Here is a 24,347-nt window from a genome sequence, read left to right as displayed (position 1 = left end):
AGGTTCTTCTGTTAAATTCAAGCAAAATTAAAAAGCTTATTTCCACTTTAACACAAATATTTCTATCTAAACATCCATATCGTTGCATAAAGATCATCTCTGTATTCTACGGATATGAGCTTTTTTTCCCTCTTTATCTACCACAGTTATCTCAGTTTTTTCCATTGTGTCAATGATGTTCACCTAATGTTAAAAACGGCTATTTCTGGATAGTGGAATCCTGGTAACATTTTACTTTTTTCCTCTAGTTCTTGTGACTCACAATAAAGTCATTTTTTTTTTAAGTCATTTTTAAAAGGGTTTGGAAGGTAAGTAAAGCACTGCAAGGTCATGATGTTGCAGGAAAAAAAAAGAGAAAATGGCAAAAACAACAGCAAAACAATATTAAAAAACTGGGATGGAAGCAAGAAAATAGCTAGTCTAGCCACATGATACAGTTTAATTTCACTTAAGCTATTTATAGAATGAAACATTTAACAAAACTGAGTTGGCATTTTCTTTTTAAAAAACTGCATGCTATAATAGTGGGCAGTATTTCAGTATTATTACTTCCTGCACAATTCATTTTATTTATTATACTCTTCTGCAAGAATTTATAGCTCAATAGCAGAAGAGACCTAAATAACAGATAAGAAAGAGCATGAAAAACAGTTCACTGTCAGGCTAACAAATGAAAGACATTGTTAGTTTTACATATCTATATTTAAGAAGCTTCTAAAAAAATTCTTTAAAATAGAAGCTTTTCTTCCTAGGCTGCCAAAATCTAGGAAAATCTCTGCTCAGTAGAAAGTAAATAACAAGGAATGACTGAGGACATCCTAAGGTGATTATTAAACACTAAGTAATATAAAAAGCCGGAGAAGCTCCGAGACTCCACCCAGCGGGCCCCCGCAGGGAGGCACCCCGCCTGTGAGGGAAAAAGCTGTTACAGGGACTGCTTCAGCCTCAACAGCACACACCGAGATTGCATATTAAAATCACAGAACTGCAAAGAATTCACTCAGGGTACTAGTTTATAGTTTCGCAATAAGCGTCACGTAGACGCGTCTTTTCTTCTGCGAAGGCGAGTCGTGGAACAAAAAGCTCAAGCAGCACAAGTACACGGCGAGGAGTCACCGCCCTCGCCCTGCGCCTTGTTCCTGCAGGTCCTCTGAGTGCACCACGGTTACCAGCGTCTTCCCCGTCCCCTCAGCGAGGCTGACACAAAAGCACAGCCATTTCCCTCTGCTTCTGAATTTGACACAGACGGCCTCATACCAAACCCACTCTTCTGCACCTCGCCTTTCCCTCATGTGGTGACACGTCCTGGGCAGCGCCCCGAGAACACACGTGCCTCTGGCTCCCTCTTGTTAGCTCCAGTACCCACCGGGAGCGTGCACGAACGCTTACTCCATCAGTCCTCCGCTGAAGGACAGCGGGCATCTCAGTCTTTTGCTATTACTAAAAACCTTACTTAGGGGTCGGCCCGGTGGCATAGCAAAGTGTGTGTACTCTGCTTCAGCAGCACGGGGTTCGCAGGATCGGATCCCGGGCACCAACCAACGCACCACTTGTCGAGCCATGCTGTGGCAGTGTCCCATATAAAGTAGAGGAAGATGGGCACGGATGTTAGCCCAGGGCCAATCTTCCTCAGCAAAAAGAGGAGGATTGCCAACAGATGTTAGCTCAGGGCTAATCTTATTTTCCTCACCAAAAAAAAAAAAAAGAAAAAAAGAAATCCTGGGTCAAACGCATGTACATTTTGGATTCTGATCTACACTGCCAGCTTGCCCTCCACAACGGGGTACAAATCAGTAATACGTGAGTGCCTGTCAACTCTCTCCTTTGCTTATCTGACAGCTGAAATGTGGCATGTCATTGTTTCATCTGTATTTCTTTTATTTAACCTCCAAAATTATTAAGAAATTCAAACTTGTATATATGAAATAACATTTTCAACAGCCCAGAAACTGTGATTTATCCTAAAAGACTTATAATTCCAAAGAGGTCTTGTGTGCCCGCCAGTGCCTGCCCTTCTATGGGAATACAGAGCCTCATATTCTTAATACACTGGCTGCAGGCTGGTTTAAACGAAACACTGGATTTCATCTTCTCTGGAGGTTAGCTTCTCAAGCCAGCAGATACAATGCCATCTGAGTGGGTAGCAAGGGTAAACCTTAAACGAAAAGTATGGCCATTTTTACCTTTGTGAATTATTCCCACTGCAGTTCACTTTTCTACTGGACTATTAGGGTTTTTTTCCTATTTGACTGTAAAAGCTATTTGTATGTTAGACAGCTTTTTCTGCTTTCTCAACAGTTTTACTTTTTCAATTAGCTGAATATAATGTCTGTTGGCTTAAAATAGATGATTCTTTATCCATTAAAGTATCCTTACTTTCCTGAGAATTTTCACATCTGGCACTTAGATCTGGAAGTGATTTTGCTGTCGGATAAGGCGAGGCTCTAACGTGATCTGTTTTCCAAACAGCCTTTTCCCGACGCCACTCTCTCCCTGCGACGGCCCTCCTGCTAGTCTTCCCGTCTCCTTTTCCAGGCCCTTATGCTCACTCTCCCCCTGAAGACTTTCCGGGTTTGTGCTGGGTCAGGGCAGGGCGGCTCCTCCTCCAGAGAAGCTGGGCCTTTTTGATTTTACCAGCTGAGTTTTTTTCTTAAACTATGTTTTCCAGTTAAACTTACTGTAATTATGCATTTAATTAAAATTTCTGCAAATAGATGAAATTTGAGTGAAAAAAAAGAACTACTGTTTCTATGAAAACAAAACTGAATCCTTTGGAAAGAGAGGATAAAAGGGTGATTGCTTAAAGAAATCTGTTGTGGAACGAGAGGAGGGAGAAGTGACTGTCGAGCCTTGAAGTAACAGAAGATAAGCCGAGAGCTCTGCTCTCAGGGCCTGGTGCTCCCCTCACTTCACAGAATCCAGACTGCGGGCGAGAAGCTCTGCACGAGGTACAGCTCTGGTGAGGACGCCCTGTCAAAGGCAAGGCCGTGGCCCCACATCAAAAGACGGGCCAATAGCACACGTTCATGTTTCAAGTTAAAAGACGTTTCAGGCCTGAACGTACCATTTTTAGACATGTCCTCATCACATATTTTTTAAAAGTCACCAATTATTTAAGCCCTGAGACATCTTCTACTATAACATCTCACTTTATTATCTCCCTTTATTGCGCTTCTCTTTCAAATTCTTCATATTCTTGCTCGCTACTTTTTTGGGTAACCACAGAATCTAACCACAGCTAAAAACAAGTATCTTGGAGACCTGAGTGTAGGTGTTTACATTTATCTCTGCTAGGTGTTATTCTGGTCTAGATCCAAGTTCTAGCCCATGGCTCTTCCTGGAGACTGGTTCAGTCCACCTAACCACCCAGGCCACCTCTCCCACCCTGTGACTCCTGGATCCTGGACAGGTGCTTGTCATGGTGACTCTAAAGGTCAATGCTCACGGAGGGGGCTCTCAGGAGGAACATCTGTTCTCCCCCAGGCACTGCCCCCTTCCCCTCTTCAGAGCCAAGTTTCACAAGAGGTCCGTGCTCAGGTCTCCATTTCTGCACCACCCATTCACTTCCCACCCGGCTGGAGTCCAGCTTTTGTCCTCCACCCTTTAACAAAACTGCTGTCACTTCCAGTAACAATGTGTTCACTGTGAAATTGGAAGGACACTTTAGAGCCCCCTTCTCTAGCCCTAGCAGACCACTGCTGAGCATGGTCTACACGGAGAAGCTGTGCGATACCTCTCTGTCCTGCTGCCCCTCTGCCCATGACCCCTCCTGCATCCACAGTAGAGGCTGCACACGGGTGGGCACCTATGAGCAGCACCTGGCTTGCCAATGTTTTGTTGGACTGCCTTGTAATTTTACAAATTATGAGTTCATTGCTGACGTTTATAAACTGTCATTCTGGATTTCCTGCTTCTCTGGAAAATCTGGAACTTGGTCCCTGCCCTCTTGCACGGCCACAATCCATTCCAATCAACCATGGGTTCTGTCAGCACTGACTCCTCCATCTCCTCTGGGCTAGAGAGGTTAGATATTAAGGCTGGCCCTCAAAACCTAAACACCGGGCACCACCCCCAAACACCCTGTCCTACACGTGCCTGTAACTCTGCACCGTGTGAAGGAGAAGATAGATGTCATAATAACTATTTTATTGAGGGGAAGAGTGCTGGAGCACTTCCTGTTGGGGGTCATGGGTCAGGCAGGGAACCAAGACATCACACCTATGGGCTGGATCGCAGGGAACCAGGACGCACACTTGTGGACTGGCCTGCAGGGTATGCACAGAGGAAGCCTGGGATTCTCCCATGGGCAGAGGCTGTCATGGCTCATGTTGGCCTCTGGGGCCCCTGGTGGGCCGTAGGAGGGACTGAAGTCAACGGGGCTCCAGGAGCCCTGCAGGGAGCTCCCTGGAACCTGCCCACCCCTCTGAGCCTCCACACTGCCATTACTCTGCACAGGTCATCGTCATCCAGCAGACCATGGGATCTTGCAGTAAAACCACATGTCACAGAGCAGCCACTCTCAGCCTGCCCTACCCTCGGCTTGGTCCCGGCTGCTGTCCCAGCCCTGTAGGGTTTGCAGACATGACACACCATTATTGACCTCAGTATTCAACTGTACATTCACTAGCGAGAGGCAGAGTGAACCACCAACGCCATGGTCACCTTACCCCTGAACTTCTATTCCTTTCCTACACAACAAAGTTTAAGAGCTTTAGGAATCTAGCAGATGTGCATGGATACTGCATTTAACTTACAGAAATTCAGACAGGTTTGAAAAAGGAAAGCAAGGAAGCTGGAGAGACGTTCCACCCGGTGAACTCAGACCCTGGACTGACGTAAGATGGGAGCAGAATCTCCTGGTCACTCCTGACTCCTGACTCATCTTCGTGGGTGTCTTCACGAAGATCCCCAATGAGTACGAGTACGTGTGTCAGGAGTGATTTACAGAATGCCTCAGGGCTAACTGCCTATTTATGACGTTTACATTATGCAACGACGGGGGCCCTAACTACCCAGAGGCAACTGCGTGACACCAGACCTGCTCTTTGATTTGCACATCTAGAGAAATTAGATTTGACTTGATTTAATCGTTTAAAGAAATTACCTAAGTTCTTTAAGAGGTTTTTTTTAGGACACATGCAGAAGTTCACTCAAGTAATTGATTTTTAAAGTCTAGAAATGTTAATTTAGCACATCGAAATTATATATAATTGCACACTAGTGCTAGAAGGGAAGTGCAAAAGAACACTATTCACATTTTTAACAAAAGCTTGGTCCCAAATAATGAGAAGCTTACATTTTAAAAGAAAATTAAACTCAGGCTGATTTTCCAATCTCTTAACTGAAAGTGACAAGCTTTACAGATGGATTCATTATATCAGATTTCCATGTGAAGTAGGCTGAACAGATAAATTCCTGTGGCTTTGCTAAAGGTTCTTCTCTCATTCAATATTTAACCTCTGAATAAAATAATTTAAAAAAGACCTGATAATGAGACCAAGGTCAAATACTTTCAAATGATTTCTTGAATAGAACTTCAAAATGTGCCTTCCATTAATAATCTTTAAGTAATTAAAAAGACAAAAGACTAGCAATCAGCGAGAATAAACAGCAACTGTAACTAATTCTGAGATGCATATTATACACTGTCTTAAGAAAGCAACCATGGCAGACAACACTGCATGTCCACCAGTGTCCATTCTCCCCAGTCCTCTTAACAGAAGGTTGATTTTGGTTAGGGCAGCAGTGATGGGAAGACCACGTGACACGGTCCTGCTCCACGAGTTACAGGAAGTCGCCAGGCATGGCTTCTGGGGAGGTCTCTGAAGAGGGCAGAGTCGTCCAGCACCTGCTTTCTGCTGTTGCCCTTCCTCCTGGTCCTGCTGAAATGCAGAGCTGGTGCTGGAGGTGGAGCAGCTATCTTGCCAACATTAAGTGAGACGCAAAAGGACGAGGCCACACACTAAGGAAGGCTAAACAGGAAGACCCAAGGCCCCGGGCTCCTCATGGCACCACTACCAGACCCGCACCGCCTGCCTCCACACCTCTTGTGACACCCTGCTGGTTAAGCCCTGCAGCTGGTTGCAGGCTGGGAGGCGCACAGCGAGGTACTCACAGTCAGTGGTGTATTCCACCTGGGAGGGCTGCACAGCTGTGCCATCTGCTGTGGGTGGGGTGGGGGCGGGACTGTCAGCTTGGGCTTTACGGACCAGCGCCGCAAGGGGGTGATCTGGGTCCACCACCTTCAAAGGCTGCAGACAGAGACAATGCACGGTCACACTATCTTCTGTATTCTGAGACACGCAGAACACTTCTGTGGCAAAAAGGCTCAGGTCAACTTTAGAACACAGTGTCCACACATCAGGAAAACCTCAGAGCATGCACGCATGCACGTGCACACACGTGTGCGCACACAGGCAGGTCCTAACTAATTGTGGCCGAGTGCTCTAGCTAGTTCTGAGCTCCAGAGGAACTGGGTAAACGGATGGCTTCAATTATCCTAATAACCACGAAGGAAAGGAAGGAGAGATGATCAAGACTAGACTGCTACTGATAAAAATGTGAGCATCCAAATTCACTCAAAACTTGAAACTGTGTCCTTCCTTAAAGCAATTTCTGATTTTTAATCACCAACAGCTTTTGAAGTCCAATCAATCAACAATCATTCCCTCAAAGGATCAGCCACACTGCATGACTGCTGAAATGATATGCTTAAGTCTATGGGACTCTGTTTTTTATATCACAAATGGCACAATGAGTGGTGTGAATTAACCACACGACAATGCTGAGTGACTCCCTTATAGGAAGGATAAGGGGAACATGAGAAGACAAACGTTTGTGCTTTTAAGCAACATATTACGCTACCTGTGAAGGTAACAGATAATTTCAAACAGCACCAGACACCTGTAAAATCTAATCCTATTATATTGAAATCTGCATGACAAAACAATTTCCAAGTCTTAACTGACATTCTCCTTATTCTAAATATCCCAAATGGTATAATTATAATAAAATGAAAATAATGTGCTCATGAATTTTATAAAATGAGAACACATAAGAAATAAGGAAGCAAATCCTTTGCCACCAAGCTAAAAACAAAAATGCAAACTATACTTCAATGATGATATAAGATACAGCTATTACACAGAAGAAATGCTTAATAACTCTTCTACAATTAAACTGGCTGTTTTGTCACGGCATAAAAACACAGCTCAATAACGAGATAAACACCTTCATCAGCTCCTCCAGGCGGTTACACTTCTTGGAAGCAAAGAGAGACGGGTGCAGGTAACTCCCGTCTTCCTCATCATCGTCATCTTCATTGTCAGAGCTGACCCCTGACTCTGAAAGTGAAAGCACATTTCACAGTTTTGGTGTGTAGGGAGAGACAAGATACAAATAAGTTGTGTAAAAGCCGAGAAGCAGACAAAGACAGAGCTACGTGTAGTCGTTTCTTGGTTATCTGTCCAAAAAACACCTTTGGAAAATCTTCCCTGTCATGTTGTCACGAAAGGAGCATGATTTGCCCCCCTGACAACATCCCCCCAAGAGTTCCCTAGGCTGGAGGCATTGTAGAGTTTAATTTTTATAAAAAGGCAAAAATCTGGGGCTGGCCCCGTGGCGTAGTGGTTAAGTGCGCGCGCTCCGCTGCTGGCGGCCCAGGTTTGGATCCCGGGAGTGCACCGACACACTGCTTGTCAGGCTGTGCTGTGGTGGTGTCCCACATAAAGCGGAGGAAGATCAGCACGGATATTAGCTTGGGGCCAGTCTTCCTCAGCAAAAAGAGAAGGACTGGCAGAAGATGTTAGCTCAGGGCTGATCTTCCTCACAAAAAAAAAAAAAGGCAAAAATCTTACTGATTATGAACAGTAAAACAACAGCAAAAGATATTTTTAAAAACTGCAACAAACAATCACGGAGATGATGTGATCTACAACTCATGTTTCAACTGAAGAGAAAAAAATTCAATGGCAGACTATACATACAGAGAAACTGTTGTCTCTGAATGTTATTCAAAACAGTTAACTGGCCTTTGTAGCAAGCACTCCTAATTTAGATGCTGTCATAAAAACAATGGCTTAAGGTAGAGATGAGTAAAGAGTAAAAAGAAGACAGAGTAAAAGTGGCTATTTCATGTCTGTGGACATGTATGATTCAACCCCAGAGCCTAAGCGCTAGTGCAAGGGTACTGTTGCAATAACCCATATAACCCACGGAGCACAAGTCACTGTTTTCTCTACGAAATATGAAACAGCCAAAATAAGAGGAAACATCTCCCCCTAGATGATTATGTTCTGAGAGCACCATATTTCATTACATTTCACCCACCTATAAAAACATTAATTAAGAATCTAACATATTTTCAAGACTTATCAAGAAGAGCCTTACACTGTACTATGGTGCACCAGCAGGTTTAATGATCCTGCCTTACTGGCAGGATTTCACAAACATTCTGGAAGTTCTAAAGTGCAGATTTCAACCATGCATCTATAAGAATGACTGTCTTTATACTTTCCCAGCGTTACCACCCCGCCCCCGCCCCAAGCCCAGAGTCTAAACAGGACAGAGACAGTGTCACATACTCTTTTTCTCCTCGTGTTTGTTTTCTGCCAGTACCGTGTATCGTCCTTCCTTCATAGCTTTCTGGATGAGTTTGTAGTAGGGGTTGAGGTAGTGATCAAAGCGTAGAAAGTCAAATTGAGAGTTTCGGGCCTGCTTAGCTTTCAGCATGATTTCAAACTGTGCTCCCTGTTTGCACACGAAATTGGCTGTGCGCTCAATGATAGCATGCATTTTGGCTGTTGGTGGCTATGAGAAAACACACACATTCACGTTTTCAATTTTTCCACACGACTTAAAACATAGAAATAACGCTGGTTTTATGGTCGATTATAAGAAATAAGAGACATTTCAAGGGGCAGAGCCGAGTTTGCATAGACTCTAGCCCTGTCCCTGGTTACACGACAACTCAGTCTATTTCTGAATTTCACAGTATTTTGTGGGTAGGACTCACCTACCAAGGCAAGTCATTCCAGCTTTATACTGAACTGACGGGAGGCAATCTTTTTTGCATCAAATCAACATATTTCCATATAACAGGGGTCCTTAACCTGGGTTCTGTGTTAGGATTCAGGGGGTTGTGAATCGTTGGAAGTTGTATGCAAATTTTGCACATATACATGTATTTTTCTAGGCAGAGGGGCACACGTTTCAACAAGTTTCTCAAGGATCTAAGAATCAGTCCTCTTTCCTTTTTCTTAGCTGGGGCTAGTTTTTATAGCTGGGAAAACAGCCCTTTCAAACATCTGAAGAAAGCCTCATGCTCATGCCAAGTCTTTCCTTCTGTACCCAAGCTCTTCCTCACCACATTCTTCCTTCCTATTCCCCAGAAGACACGGCTCGTGGCTCCAGTTCATCGACATTCCCATTGAAAATAGAGTCCCAGACAGAAGCCCATCGGTGTGGTCTGGCCAGGAGGGTCTCACCCTGTCACTGGGTGAGTCATCCTGCTGCCTTGTTTACTACTGGGAATCAAACCCTGCCTCTTCCCGAATGTGCTACTGATCATGCGCTTAGCACCTCCTCCCCACAATGGAACTGTCAGACCCACAACTAGAAGCCACACATCTAAAATGCTTTTAATATCAATGAAGAGATTCACACTAGGAAGTTACACGCAAATAAAGTGGGAAATTATTTTCATTAAAAATGGGCGCTTAAGAATTCAAGATGCTTACTGTAATTTCAGGGCCGCATCCTTCATAAAATAAACACCTTAATTCTCAAATTTAATTCCTGAACTAATAACGTCCTTCACACTTAAACAGGATAAATGTCTACAATTAACGTTATTTACTGATCCCAAAATAAACTACATTGCATGTTAAAGGCCCACTGTGCACCAAAGTATGGATCCTGATGCAGTTTCACTGGCTTTGGCTAAATAGGAAGATTAACTTTTGAAATACTGTATTCCATATACACGTCAATTATTAATGATCATTTCAGAATAATGATCTATAAAGGAAAATATAATTTTCCCGCTCAGTAGAGGCATTCTCTGTTGACCAAACCAATCTGTTGTCTAAAACTTCTTAAAAGTAGGCCCACTTACGATATAATATTATGGCTATAGTGGTTAAAAAGTACTAATGATTATAGAAAAACAAAGCACCTTATTAACATCCTTCAAGATCTCCTACCAGAGCAAGCAAGTGGATATGAGATAAATTAAAAATGCTTGGTTTGGAAAAAGTCATTCTTTTTTTTTTTTTGTGAGGAAGATCAGCCCTGAGCTAACATCCATGCCAATCCTCCTCTTTTTGCTGAGGAAGACCGGCCCTGAGCTAACATCTATTGCCAATCCTCCTCCTTTTTTTGCCCCCTTTTTCTCCCCAAGGCCCCAGCAGATAGTTGCATGTCATAGTTGCACATCTTTCTAGTTGCTGTATGTGGGACGCCGCCCAGCATGGCCGGACAAGCAGTGCATCGGTGCACGCCCAGGATCCAAACCCGGGCCACCAGTAGCGGAGTGTGCACACTTAACTGCTAAGCCATGGGGCCGGCCCCCCAAAAAGTCATTCTTTACTCTCTTTAGCGTGTAAGTTTTAGAAAAATCCTTTTCTACTGAAGAATATCTTGATTATTGCTACTATAAAATGGGATCTTAAGGATATAGCCAATATATAAATATGCATGTGATACAAAGAATGACTGATAAAGGGAAAAATGCTTTTCTAATTTAAATCCAATGAGAAAGCCTTTTAAGAAAGTGACTGAGCCCAAGGCGGCGGCTAACACCTCCCTGCTCCTCCAAAATCCAATTAACACGGCTCTAAAAACTCCAGAGTAGGCACTGGGAAATGGGAGAATAGTACGTGCAGGTCAGAAAACCCACACTGTGTGAGGTTTCCTTAAAGCTTTGGAAAATGCTGGAGCTCAGATCCCTGGAGTGGGGGAACAGGACAGGGCGGTCTGGGATGGGAGGTGGGGTGAATGAGCGAGGAACCCCAGGAGCAGCTACAGGCCCTTTCCTCTCCTATGATCAGGGGAGAAAAATTAAATACCTACTTCACTCAGAGCCCAAAGTAATTTTCAGATCCAGTCACAATACAATTGTAAAAACAAAACTATAGAATAGCAGGAAATATAGGAAAGCAGTTTTAATTGGGGGGGGGAAGGTCTTTTGAAACAAGATTCAAAATCCTGAAGCCATAAAGGAATGTAGTGACTCCACAAAAATTCGAGAGCAAATCATGTTTCTTTTTCCTTCCCCCTCCCACACCCTGTGGCAATGTAGCACCTGAATTTTTGGTGAAAATAATGCTCTAATCAGAAAGACATTCAATGAAGCTTAAGTTCAGTGGCTCAGAGCTCTGGAGCAGCAACTTGGCTGGAAATGCAGCCTTGGCCCTTACATGTCTAACTGGGGGCAGCTGCTCTGAACGGCTCTGAATCTCAGCGTCTCTCATCTGGAAATGAGACAACCACCGTATCTACTTCACAGAGGTACTGGTATTGTGAGGACTCAGTGAGAATACGAGTAAAGCACTTTGCACAGCACCTGGGACATGGTACACATTCAACAGATGGTTATCATATGTTGTTATTACTCTAACGGATGGAAATGTTGCACGTGATGGCAATTATATACTGAATCCTCTCCTTCTTCCTTTTGAACACATAAAATGTGTTCAAATGAGCACATTTCCCTTAGAAATGCATTCTAACAGGGGTCTATTGAGCGGCAGCACTTCTGGCCTCACGGCTGACCCGACTGAAGCTCGAGGTGTTACAGAACAGGCAGGTCCACGCGACCTGTGCACCTGCAGACATTATCTGTGGAAACAACGTCTGGGCTCAGGACTCAACCTGTGGTGTCTCAGGTGGGAGAGAGAGACACTCTCTACCTCCCCAGCAGTGTTCCAGATGTGTGCCAGGTGTGGGGGACACTAACACAACACAACACAACACAACCAGGACAGAGCAGAGTACACCCAGAAACGGGCCCAGGTGTGTGTAGAACTCAGAATTTTGTGTGAAGAGTAATGAGTAGTGAGAAATTCTGGCGCTCTGGAAGGCACATGGTGGTGTCTCCTCAAGACTGGCGCCTCCAGTGCTGTCCTCCTCGATAAACCCCAGCCCTCCCTCCTGGGTCCGTGTGTGCTGGGCCTCCAGACTCGAGCCCCTAGGATGACCTCACAGCTTTATTTTAGCTTCTCGTAGTGACTCTTATGTGTATATTTTTGTGTTTCATGGGAAGTAAGGACTTATTTTTTCCCCAAGTCTGTAACCTAGCATCATTTGTCCTGACATTGAGTTTTCAGTCCTCTGCTCCTTCCCCAGGGACCTGAATGCCCATCTTGGTCACCCCCTGAGTTCTACACACACCTGGGCCCGTTTCTGGGTGTACTCTGCTCTGTCCTGGTTGTGTTGTGTTGTGTTAGTGTCCCCCATCTCTTAGGGTCTAATCCAAAAGCCTAGTTTAAAAACCGAGAATTCTGGAAAGCACCTGCTCTTTACCGAGAGCCCCACCTGCCACGGCCAGCAGTCAGAGCAACTCCTGCCCACTAAAGGCAGCAACTGTCCAGCTGACACAAGCCAGCAACCTCAGCATTTAGTCCCCCAAAAGGAACGGATAATGCCAATACTTTTGTCTTCTACGTTTTCTCCACTAACACGGACATCATAATGTATACTTTATACCACGAATTACTGCCTCCCAATGACGACAGTGACGGAGAATGAAAGCTGACACCAGCATAACGGGAAGGAAAGCTGCACAGCAGCGAGCGAATCAGCACTCACATATGTTTCTACGTAGCACACCACTCCCACCTCAGAGCTCGCTGTACGCACTGCTGTAGGGCTCTCCAACAGTAGACAGCACATCACTACACACTAGGGCTTACTGTGCTCTCCAGTGGGTAGCGAGTATTTGTAGGTCTGGCAGACCATTAAACAGCTTAGTGATGCTTACTTTGGCTGAGACTATAAGCCATTAAATATTTTAATGGAAAATAAACAAGGCAACAAAATATTATACCTCTATATTTGTATTTGCATAAAATTTAAAAATAATATTTCATATCAAAAATGAATAAAATTCCATATAGTCAACCTTAAATAAGGGTTTTTAGCATTAAATATAGGTAAGGGAGCAACTCACTTATAATGGGTCTCCCATGTAGAATAAATAGCATATTCTAGATCAAGTAGGAATACAATATATAACAATATGTAGAAAATATTTTAATACAAGTCTTAGGATATCAAATCTTCAGTTACATTTTCAGTTCAAACTATAGCAAACTGATCAGTGGTGGAAACAGGGGTAAGCAAATATAGGTGGTAATTCCACTCAGCAAAATCCACAGAAATTTTTACCCATGTTTGTAAGAAAAAAGAGAAAGAGAAGGAGAGGCCATGTAAATGAGTGAGTGAAGGAAGGAACAGGGCAGAGGCAGGAACTGACAGGGCTATTTTGATATCTCCTCTCGTCACATAAACATGAAGGACAGGAACCATCAAATCCAGGCTGAGCTGGACCAAGGTGGAAGCAAGTGAGGGTGGGGAGAGCACAAGAGACTCTTTCTGCCAGCAGTCTTCAGCATCCGCAGTATAGCCAGTGATTCAGCATGCAGGACACAAGCAAGAGTCTGGAATACCTGCTTCCATGGTGCTTGCCACCCAGTCAGGAAAATGCCAAAGAAAAAACTATACACATTGAGCACAAATATCCCTCCCAAGTATGTACATGCAACAAATGTACTTTAAACATCCCTAATAAACACAGAAAACGCCCATAAAGCATGGTGACTCCTGATGGTGTAATAGTTAAGACCAGGGGTTTGAGTCCCTGCCTGCCATTTATGAGCCAAGTTCTTCACTTGTCTCCATCTGTGATGTGGAGAGAGAAACAGCAGCTACCTTAGGGGTTATTAGCATTAAATGATACGTAGAAAGCCCTCAATGAGGCCTGTTATAATTTAACTTCACAGGATGTAGCTGAAATGGTGAGGTGGCATCAATGTGAATTAGAGACTCAGCTCTGCCGCTAACCAGTGGCCAAGCACTTAGACCAGGAGGAGTCCCACCCAGGCTTTCCCCATGGGCGCAAGGGCCGCCTGGAGATGCCACAGGCCCTAATCAAGACGGAGAGGAAAAGTGGGTGGAAAGCTGAGTGCCAAGCACATGTAAGGTAAAGATACACATCCTAAGTGCCCGCCAAAACCACCCTAGAAAAGCCAGAGCAAAGCCACTCTCCTGAAAGCCAGGCGGCCTGGAGGACTGCTTTTATGTCCCAATGTGGCTGATGGCCTACACACCACGAGTTCTGACTCAGTCTCCCTGCACTGGTTAAGTGGGGATTCAACCCTATGATCTCTGAGAGAGAGCCAGCTCCTCCAGTCCCTGGTGCTCTAGTCTAGTGATTTTGCTATAACTCCTCCCTTATTCTTTAGAGGAAAATAGGCGGGGGGTGATTTTCTCTCCATTAATTCAGAAATAATTTTAAAGCATTATATACTTTTATACAGCAGTTATGATTACGATTGGGCTGTCACACACGTAGCACCTTGTAATACACAGTGATATGACTGACAGCATTGTGAAGTAGAAACACACATACCAGCTCCACGTCAGGCGGTACATTCAGTCCTAAAGGGGCAATGAAAGGTTCCTCATTTTCCTCTAAATTTTCAGCCTCATTTTTTTCTGTATAAAAAGAAAATATAACACTTCAGAACAATGGCCAGGAAAGCCGGCACCCGCCAACAGTGCACAACCACGCGGGGAGCAGTGACTGGCATCAGCTGGTTCTTTAACTCTCCATCCATCATTATCTCTAGGAACACTTTCCAGTTCGCTGTTCTATTCCACCACGTGTAAGTACAATCACTTTACCAAATCCCAGAGGTAGGGTGGTGCGGCGGAGGAGCGTGCACCTAGGGCAGATCGTAGCTAGCTCTGGGACCCCGGGCAAGTGCCTCCCTTGCTCCCTGTCTCAGTTTCCTCCTCCCACAAATGCAGCAGCAGCATCTACTCCCAGGGCCGCGAGGTGAGGTTTCGGCGAGACGACGCATGTGAGCGTCCCCACCACTACACTCCACACTTAGCAGTTCTCCTCCTTCCCAGCCTCTCTGATCTGCGTGTGTGTTTAATTGGTATAGCTGAGATCTCCCTCCACAGGATCTCTGTGGATTCCCCAGTGTAGGGATAGCACAAAGCATAACTCAATTCCATGATAACTGATTTTCACCTTCGAACTGTAAAACTCTTGAGCATAGCTGCCAAGACGTCTCCACCCAAGCAAACTACCTCTCTTTCAGAAATAATTAGATGTATTTTTCCCATTTCCACTTATTCACGAACGATTCATTTCACAAACACTTGTCTACTATGTGTTAGACAAGGCACTACACATCATACCTTTCTGAATTCTAAGGTATCTATATATCCCCCAGTCACTCAGATGATCACCAATTAAAAAGGATATAGTGAAACGTACAAAAACAGTAGAAAATTTATAAAAGCCAACATTTTGAAGGATTTCAACATCTACATAAGTTTTTGTTTCAAAAAAGACATTAAATAAACAAACATTAAATCTTCATCAAAACAAATGTTTCCATCGTACACAATGAAGTCTCTTGAAGAGATGAACAATTTCAAAGGTCTCCTATCAAACCTGATTCTTTTGTGAAGCCACAGGAATTTTAAACAGGTTTCATCATACATAAAAACCTGGGTATTGTAGTTTGATAAGATACAGATTGATTATAAATTCCTATTAAGTAACAGTTACTTAACAGAGTCCCACCTGTTTCTGCTAAGCACCCCTGTTCTCTCCTAAGAACCAGAGATTTACTATGGCCTGCAAACTCCCTGTAATCAGCAACCCCGTTGTTCAGCTCCAGTAACCAAATGGCACAGTGAAACTGGAAGATATTAGAAATGGTGGTTTGCAACACGTGAGTAGCAACTTAAAAATCTCTTTGGGAATGAGGGCAAAGGAGTATGTATGAAAGCACAACTTTTACTGTATCTCCCTAAAACAAGTGATGGAAACTTTGTTCAAACAGCCTTTCCCTAGAAGTTGTTCACAAAAGTAAAGGCCTTTGAATCGAAAGTGCTGTTTGGAACAGGTGGGTCACATGGATTGGCTGTTCCTACACATATCTTTATATGCAGAAAAACAGCTTTAGTAGCACTAAACAAAAACCAATTATCGCAATACTAAATCAGATTCAAATAAATTCCAATAACATTTTCTTGTTTAAAAAAACGGATGTGTAGGGGCCGACCTGGTAGCGTTGTGGTTAAGTTTTTGTGCTCTGCTGCAGTGGCCCAGGGTTTGCAGGAAAGAATCCCGGGCGAGGACCCACACACCGCTTATCAAGCCATGCTGTGGCAGCATCCCACATACAAAACAGAGGAAGATGGGCACAGATGTTAGCTCAGAGCCAATCTTCCTCACCAAAAAGAGGAAGACTGGCAAGAGATGTTAGCTCAGGGCCACTCTTCCTCACCAAAAAAAAAAAACCAGAAAGACATATGTCATGATGAAAAATTATGAAAATCTAAAAGATATGAACCAGGCTGAAAACAGCATGCTACAAAAAGGAAGAGAGGAGTTAAGTTACACAGAAATAAAGGTGCCATTAAAGCGATTCTGGTTGATATTACAAGATTTTAAAATATTTGAAAATGCCTGGAAAATACATCAATTTTGAAAATCAAGGAATATTTAGACATGTTGATGACTCAGGAAAACAAAAATAAAATTATTATAGTTTTAAATTTTAAGATAATGCACCACTAAAGTAAAATTTGGTTGTTAGTGGTATTGGGTACCAAACTGAATTCTACTAAATGTGTGTGTATATAGGTATACAAGCGTGTGTGTGTGTGTGTGTGGGGGGGTATATATCGTGTTCATTTATATATATGGCATTTTATTTATATTAGCGTAAGTTAAACATAAAGTCAAGCTGTATATTTTATATGAACCCAACTTCCATTAAAAAAATTAATCAGCATATAAAGCAAAGTTCTGAGAATGTGATTACAGAAAGAAAAAACATTATAAAATACTAAAGAGAACTTTATGTTAAGAGAAAGCATACTAAAACTTGGAAGAGAAACTAAGTGACACTGAAGTTCTTAAAATTCAGTAATCGTAACCAAGTTTAGTATCATTTAGCCCAATAATTAAACTGAGACAACAGTCCAACACCTAGAACAGGGGCTGGCAACCTCTCTCTGTAAAATGCTTGACAGTAAATATTTCTGGCTCTTCAGACCACACGGTCTCCGCCTCAGCTCCTTAACCGCTGCTGAAGGGCAAAAGCTGCACAGACAATGTAGAAGCAAAGGGGCGTGGCTGCGTTCCTGTAAAATGTTACGAAAACATGCCAGCTGGGCCTTGGGTCACAGCTTGCTGATTCCTAATCCAGAATGTCAAGAAATTACCATCACGGATTTTTCCAAAGATAGTCACTTGATCTTGCAAAGACATGTGGCCTTTATAAATTTCAATTCTGCCCTTGTGAAATGTTGACAGAGTACATTCCTTCCTTTGGATCAAAACACCACGTATTTAATGCAGATACAATGTATATGGTTTACAGATGACATAACAAAATCTGAACTATCCAGAACCCTAAAACGGATAACTTACTCTGGATAAAGGAATAAGTCTTTATTTCTTAGACCTGCAAGAACATTTCCATGTGTCTTAACTTCTGAGGTACGGTTAGGTCCAAAAGTCAATGCAAAAGGTGTTAAATACCTTAATGGGGCTTTTAACTCAAACACAGTTAAAATTACATTTGAAAAGTCTCTCTAGAAGCTGACAGAACAGAGCATCGCAGCGGTGATTCTTCTGCCCATAAAGTAATGAGGATGACAGGAAGGGCAACAAGGCAAGTGTCTGTATGAGTTTTTGCCCCTACATCTTATTGTTTTGCTAAGATCATGCCCCTTGGTGAAGGGGACAGGAGAACCCTAGGGCAGCTGCACCATGCAGGGCAGACAGCATTCTGTACTAACATTAAACTGCTATAATTACTTCATACTTGTTAGGAGGTTTGTTACTTACAGAGAAACCAATTAAATCCCAAATGACAGATTCAGTTAGCTCTAAAATTAAATCCCTGTATGTGATTCCAGTTTATTATTCTAAACATTTGAATGGCTTTCTAAAGTTAAATTTCTCCTTCTCTTTAAACAGAATATCCTGAATATAGTGATCCATCCTTAATGTTTCAGGCTCGTGTTATCATTATTGATAATTAATGACTGATCATTATGCAGGGCTGTAATAATGGTGCTCTCAGGATTTACCAAAATGACGAAGGATATTTGTTCCTGTACTACATGAGTCCAGATTTTTAGTAGCACTATTTTTTTATATTCAAAGTTCCCAGAGTTAATCCAGAAAAGCATAAATTTAAAACCTTTAATTTAATGTAAATATTATTTTAAAACACTGTGGTAAGTATATGTCCTAGGGCCCACCAAACCTAAGCAGGATGTCTGTGCTGTTTTCTGTTTAGTATGTCTGTGCTGTTTTCTGTTTAGTAATCACTGACTCTACAGGTGTCCCTCCACTGGACGTCTGTCATTACTTCAGCCATGGAGGGATATGAAGCAACAGGTTAGCATGCGGCCAGTTAATGCCTATCCTTGCAATGCCCCAAGAACAAATCACTTCGGATATCAATGCATATGTTATCAATCTAGAAACAAAGAATCTGGAGTGAGTAATTTCCTGTTACCTGAATCAAAGAGAAATAAATGAAAAGGCAACTGGATCCAATGCAGATAATGAAAGTCTGAATTCACTCTCTATCTCCATTAACAATTCGTTTTCTAGCTTTTAGTTGTTCTGCCCTAAGGAATATCAGTAATGTTCTCTCTCCGTGTCACAGTGGTGTTATAATTACTTAGCATCCGTAACTGTGTTCTGAAGACTTTACCATCACACATGTAGTATACTGCCCAACAATACCATCTCAGGCAGTGCCCCCTCTCACCTCTCTGTTTAGAAGGCTCCTCTTCCTCGGTTGGTTCTGACGGGTCATAATAATCACTACCATAAGTGAATCCCACTGCATTATAGCTTCCGTCTTCTGCTAGTGCTTCACTCAATCGCTTGTATTCTTCCTCTTGAATAAAAATGAGAATTTTATCAATAAAACTGGAAATTTACTGAGAAAAAAATTTTATATATTTCTAAAGTTGTAGCTATCAGTAAAGCATACAACACACTTTTTTCAACCTCTCTTTGAGGCAAAAATGCTTTTAAAAATTCACACTTCACATCTATCAATATGTACTTTTGCCAGTACATGTTTACCACAGATAGCAGAACACACGTCTTTTGTGGACAATTTCTTCCTGCTGAGAAATTTGGGGATTAAGAACTGTTTTAAAGATTGTTAAGGCAAAGACAAGAACATCAATTTTAGTTTATACGATACTGTTAAAGAAGAACAGTTAAAGAGTTTGGTTTTTGTTTTTTCAAATCCCAGTCTGCCCTCAAAAGCTGGGAAAATTCTTTGTGGCTCTATATATAAACTATCCTGAGGTCCTCTCAGAACGCAAAGACTCCTGTTTTTCCACTCCACTGGGTACTGTCAAGATAATATCAGAAAGAGTGAGTATAAAAAAATGAATGGGAGTAAATTTTTAAATACTTAAAAAATTTTAAAAAGTCTGTTGCTTAAGTAAGTTTTTCTTGAGCAGTACCTTGCCTTGCCTCCTCCTCAAGCAAGTCCGTATGCAAGGCTAAATACCTCTCTTCATCACACAGGGCATCTATTCGTGCCTCCTCTTCAGAGAGCTGGTAATCTCTGTTCCATGTGGAATACTCAGCATCGTACTCAGAAAGGTCATGCAGGTGACCGCGCCCATCATATCTGTAATATGAACACGCTGGTCAATGGAAAGAAATTAATGTCTAGGTTGGTGTCTGTGTGATGTTTTATATAGATACTTACCAATTAAAATAAAGAAATAAAAATATTAAAACAAACATAAAAACGCTTCTCAGATTTATACCGAATTTGGCTAATCATCTCTCGTCTACTTTTAAACTCAAGTTATCTTAACAAAGTCAATTCCTTTCTATAATATGATCAAACTTACAATTAAAGGTAAACAATCCTTTAATAGCATAAATGGTATCCACTTCACTGGTAATTCTTACCATTCATGGTTTGGTCAACCATTCAATGCCATTTGCAAAAAAAAATTTTTTTTCTGAAAAGTCAAATATCATAGCTTACATTCACACAAACCAAATACATAAATACCTATCCGTAAGAACCAAACGGTCGAAATTTCCTCGCTTCTTTCTGCTAGTCCCGAACTCTCAGGAGAGATCTTCACCAAAGAAACTTGCGTCCATTGGAGGTAAAATCTTGGCTAGGCTCGCCCCCTAGCCACTTGGCTGAGGAAATAAGTGCTGGGTTATGTGATAGAGAGACACACATACATAGGAACAGTGACATATACATGCAGTTTAAGGAGGTTCACTGGAAACAGAGCAAAACTATTAGAAGACGCAGTATAAATATTTTCTTCTGAACTTTCTACCCCCAGGAAACAATACACATGAAGACACATCCATGTCTATTTGCATGGATCAATAGGTACTTTAGCCAGATTAAGAATAAAAAGAGCACTTTCTGCTATGCTTTTAACATCAAAGATTCACCGAAGATGCTGTCAATGTGCAACCGTCAGATAATAAATGAGTGAGTTAGCAAATTTTACTTACAACACTCAGATTCAGAGTTGCAAAAACAAATGTAGAGAGACAAACAAAAGTCTGCCTCATCTTTTAATGCTGACTTTTGTCACGAGGACCGAAAGATACCAAAAAAAAAAAAAGACATTTACAAAAAAAAAAGGCCAAAAATTCCAGGGTAGCCAAGTTATTGCATTTTATTAAATTTCAAAATTAATTTTACTTTGATGTAAACCTCCTTAACTTACAAATGCAGATCATTATTTAAAAATATTACACATATACATGTGTAGCGTTTGCTCCCCGATAGTTTTGGAAGACCTAACTCAAATCAGGTACAGAATGATATGGAAAACTGTATAAAGAGCTCAGACTTCACTGCTCACTGAACTTTAATAATAAATATCACAAGTAAGACTTTGGAAAAGCAAGCTCCCTGATAGTTCAGGCAACACTATTCAACAGGAACCATGGTTTAAAGGCACAGCACGTTTGCGCAGCGAGTGGAGCCATCAGGTCCAGGCCTGATCTGGCAACCCTCCCCTCACAAGTCCTTGCTGTCTAGGTCTAACTCCAAAGACAAACATCAGGAGTGGAAAAAGGCCTATTTGGTCATCAATGTGTCCATTGTGGCCAGCACAGAGGTCATCCCTACAGTCATGTTCCAGAGCTTTGTAGAATCCAGTTTTAATTGTCTCAAACGATGGGCTTCCTTCACTCGGAGAGACTATTCCACAGTTTAATGGCTGGTCACCGTTAGCTTTTCAGTCCCAGGCCCCAGAAGTGGAGTTGCCAAACTGGCAAAAACCCAAACCAATCAACAACAAAAAAACTCCGAGGAGGAGAAGAAAAGGGGGCCTGAAAACATGGGAGGGGAGGGGAGCAAACAACCTACATCATGTAATGCCATCCTTTTCAAATCAAACGTCTTGAGCAATCCCAATCCCGGGACCCCTCCGCCCACAGTGGCTAAACACCCTCCAGGGTGATTACCTAAAGCAAGTCTGATTTGAAAAGAAGCACGTCTGCACCCCGGTTCCACCCTTCAGTTTTAAGCGGTCATGAAACCAGCCCTAAGAACACGGTCCCTAACAGCAAGGCCAGTGTCCGCACGAGGTCAACCAGCCTCCAACTGATCGGCAACTTCACCCTTGGCCTGAATCTGTCAATCTCGCCGAATTATCACAGTGGGGAGAAGGAGCCGGGCGTGTCAAATGTCATGCCGGCAAAATGCGGGCGCTCCACAGAGGGCGCTGGGGGCGTGAAAGGTTCGAGGCTGACTCACGGGGTCCGAGAGAGGTTTCTAACCGCGGCCTCAGGGTGCGGCGCTTCGGGCTGCCCCCCCACCACACCGAGCTCGTAGGAAAGCGGCGCACGACCCCGCGGGAGCGCCGGTCAGCAGAGGCCCGGGGCTCGGGCAGCTTCCAGCGCGCGGAGTCGCCAGCTGGAACCCAGCGACAGGGGCGAGGGGTCGCCAGGGGCCGCGGGAGCAGAGACGATCCCTCCGGCGACAGACGCGGCACGCAACTCCAGCCAGTGCCTTAAGGCAGGTTTCACTGTCCCCTCCCCCAAAAGCCAGGGGACGTGGGGACAGGGGCGGGGGTCCCCCGAATCCCCGCTGGCTCCAGAAACCCCCTTTCAGTCCTGGCCATCAAGTCAACATCAGACGGAATTAAGCGGGCGAGGGAGGGGGAGGACCGACGGGTGGGGGGAGGAACCGACCTGTCGATGAGGATCTTGTGGTCCCCCATCCAGGGGATGAGGTGCTGTCCCTGTTCCTGGGCCAGGGCCCGCTCGTCATCCCGGAACAGCTTGCAGGCATAGCCGAAGACCAGCAGCTCCACTCGGTTCCCCCCACCGCCGGCGCCGCCGGGCCCGGCCTCCTCCTTCGCGCCGCTTTTCCTCTCGGCTTTGGCGCGGCCTCCGCTCGCGCCGTACATGACAGCGTCCCCGGCGTCCAGGCTGCTCCTCTTCTGCGCCGCGCCGAAGTCCCCGATGCCTCTGCCTGGCCTATCCCCTCAGTCAAAAGCGCCGCATCCCGGACCCAACCTCGGCACCGCCGCCATAGCGGGCAACAAAATGGAGCGAGCGAAACTTCCGGCGATGGGCAGCCCTACTTCCGGCGAGCAGGGTCGGCAGATTCGCTACTCCTCGGAGCCGAATGAGCCGCTAGAAAATGTTTATGCTTCGGCCTTTCCCATTCGGAGGTGCCACCCGGTAGGGTCTGTTGTCGGCGGGGGAGAACGCATTTTTGGCGTTGGTTTTCTCAGGCGGCTGTCCAGAGCAGCGGCGAAAGCGCGTCGCCGGATCGCGCGCCGCCTGCACCGGGCGGGTCGGGGCGCCGGGCGGAAGGAGCGCGCGCTGCCTGGGCCGTGTGCGCGCCTCCGAGGGGCGGCTCCCGCCCGCTGTCGCCGCGGCCAGAGGCTGTGGGGCTGGGGGTTCTGGCGCCAGGCCTGTGAGGCCGGGGGTTTTGGGACTGGGGGCTGTGGGACTGTGGATCCTGAGATTGGGGGGCTGTGGGGCGGGGGGTGCTGGGGCCAGGCCTGTGAGGCCGGGGGTTTTGGGACTGGGGGGCTGTGGGACTGGGGGCTGTGGGACTGTGGATCCTGAGATTGGGGGGCTGTGGGGCGGGGGGTGCTGGGGCCAGACCAAGCCCTGCCCAGGACGGGTCGCTTCGCTTTTCTGAGGCCCCAGTTTCTTCTCAGTCCCCGTGGTCACGACCCTCATCCTGCCTACCTTAGGAGGTTTCCTTGGTGGACGTCAAAAGGCTTAGTAAGCTGTGAAGTCCCTGGCGGTGAGGGGACTTAAGCATCCTGGAACCCATGTGGGAGAAAAGTGGTCGGGGGCGGTGGAGGGGACTCCCTTCTGGGAGACCAGTCACTTGGATGTGGGTGACTTTGCTGAGAAGGTTCTTCTTGGGCCTGTTTTCCCACCTGTGGTTCCATTAGGGGCTTTCCAGCTTTTCTAGCTCAGCCTGCAATTCCGGGCCAGACAGTCCGGGGCAGGTGTGCAAAGGCTCTGACTTAGGGACCAGAGCTCCCTTTCTGTGCTGGGACTGAAAACTACGGCAGCAGGATAGCCCTTCTTTCGGGGCCACGTCCCTTCTCCGTAAGACAGAGGTGCCGTCTTTCTGCTAGGAAGGTGGAAATGAGGTAACCTATATGAACGTTAATAGGTTTTTAAAAATTAAGCCACAGCAGTTCCGTCTTAACGGTCTTTGCTCTTCTGAGTTCTCTGGCTGGAGCACTCCTCTGGCTTCTCATGTGACAGGCTCCTCATCCAGGTCCTAACTCGGGCTGGGCTCTCCCGCCGGCTGCGGCTGTCCACACCGTCTAGCGTTTCCCCTCACTGGTGTGTCTTGGGAGCACTCACACCTCATGTTACATCCTATGTGCAGCCCCTCACTAGGATTGGCTTCAGGAGGGCAGGGGTTTTGTTGGGTTCCGCTGAGCATCCCCAGTGCCTAGAATAGCACGGGCACATGGTGGGCCAAATGTTGATTCCTATCTGTAGAATGAGTGGGCCGGCAGCTGAGCACCACCACGCCATCTTCCTAGCTGGCCCTGCAGGGCTGCCCTGCTGCCATCGAGGG

At 44.7% G+C, this 24,347-nt stretch overlaps 1 protein-coding gene across 7 annotated transcripts in view; it reads right to left on the bottom strand.

Annotated features, from left to right (window-relative positions):
* SFSWAP (splicing factor SWAP) overlaps positions 1-23,006 on the bottom strand; it is an 83,406-nt gene extending 60,400 nt beyond the window's left edge. For 2 of the 7 annotated variants that reach the window (XM_014787191.2, XM_087423477.1), the window contains exons 1-7: positions 22,478-23,006; positions 19,753-19,922; positions 19,038-19,169; positions 14,630-14,715; positions 8,583-8,808; positions 7,231-7,343; positions 6,116-6,251 (exon numbers count right to left, since the gene is read on the bottom strand). In XM_014787191.2, coding sequence (XP_014642677.1) covers positions 6,116-6,251; positions 7,231-7,343; positions 8,583-8,808; positions 14,630-14,715; positions 19,038-19,169; positions 19,753-19,922; positions 22,478-22,695 — 1,081 coding nt within the window. In that variant the 5' untranslated portion in view covers positions 22,696-23,006. Of the gene's footprint in view, positions 1-6,115; positions 6,252-7,230; positions 7,344-8,582; positions 8,809-14,629; positions 14,716-19,037; positions 19,170-19,752; positions 19,923-20,318 lie in introns of all 7 variants that reach the window. The other 5 variants (XM_004430080.3, XM_087423476.1, XM_014787192.2 and 2 more) reach the window with 5 other exon arrangements.
* Positions 23,007-24,347: the final 1,341 nt, after the last annotated feature.

This window comes from Ceratotherium simum, chromosome 35 (genome assembly GCF_057802395.1).
Source record: "Ceratotherium simum simum isolate JZ-2026a chromosome 35, ASM5780239v1, whole genome shotgun sequence".
Classification (NCBI taxonomy): domain Eukaryota; kingdom Metazoa; phylum Chordata; class Mammalia; order Perissodactyla; family Rhinocerotidae; genus Ceratotherium; species Ceratotherium simum.
The sequence above is the reverse complement of the archived record's forward strand: the minus strand, read 5'-3'. Positions and strand labels throughout refer to the sequence as shown.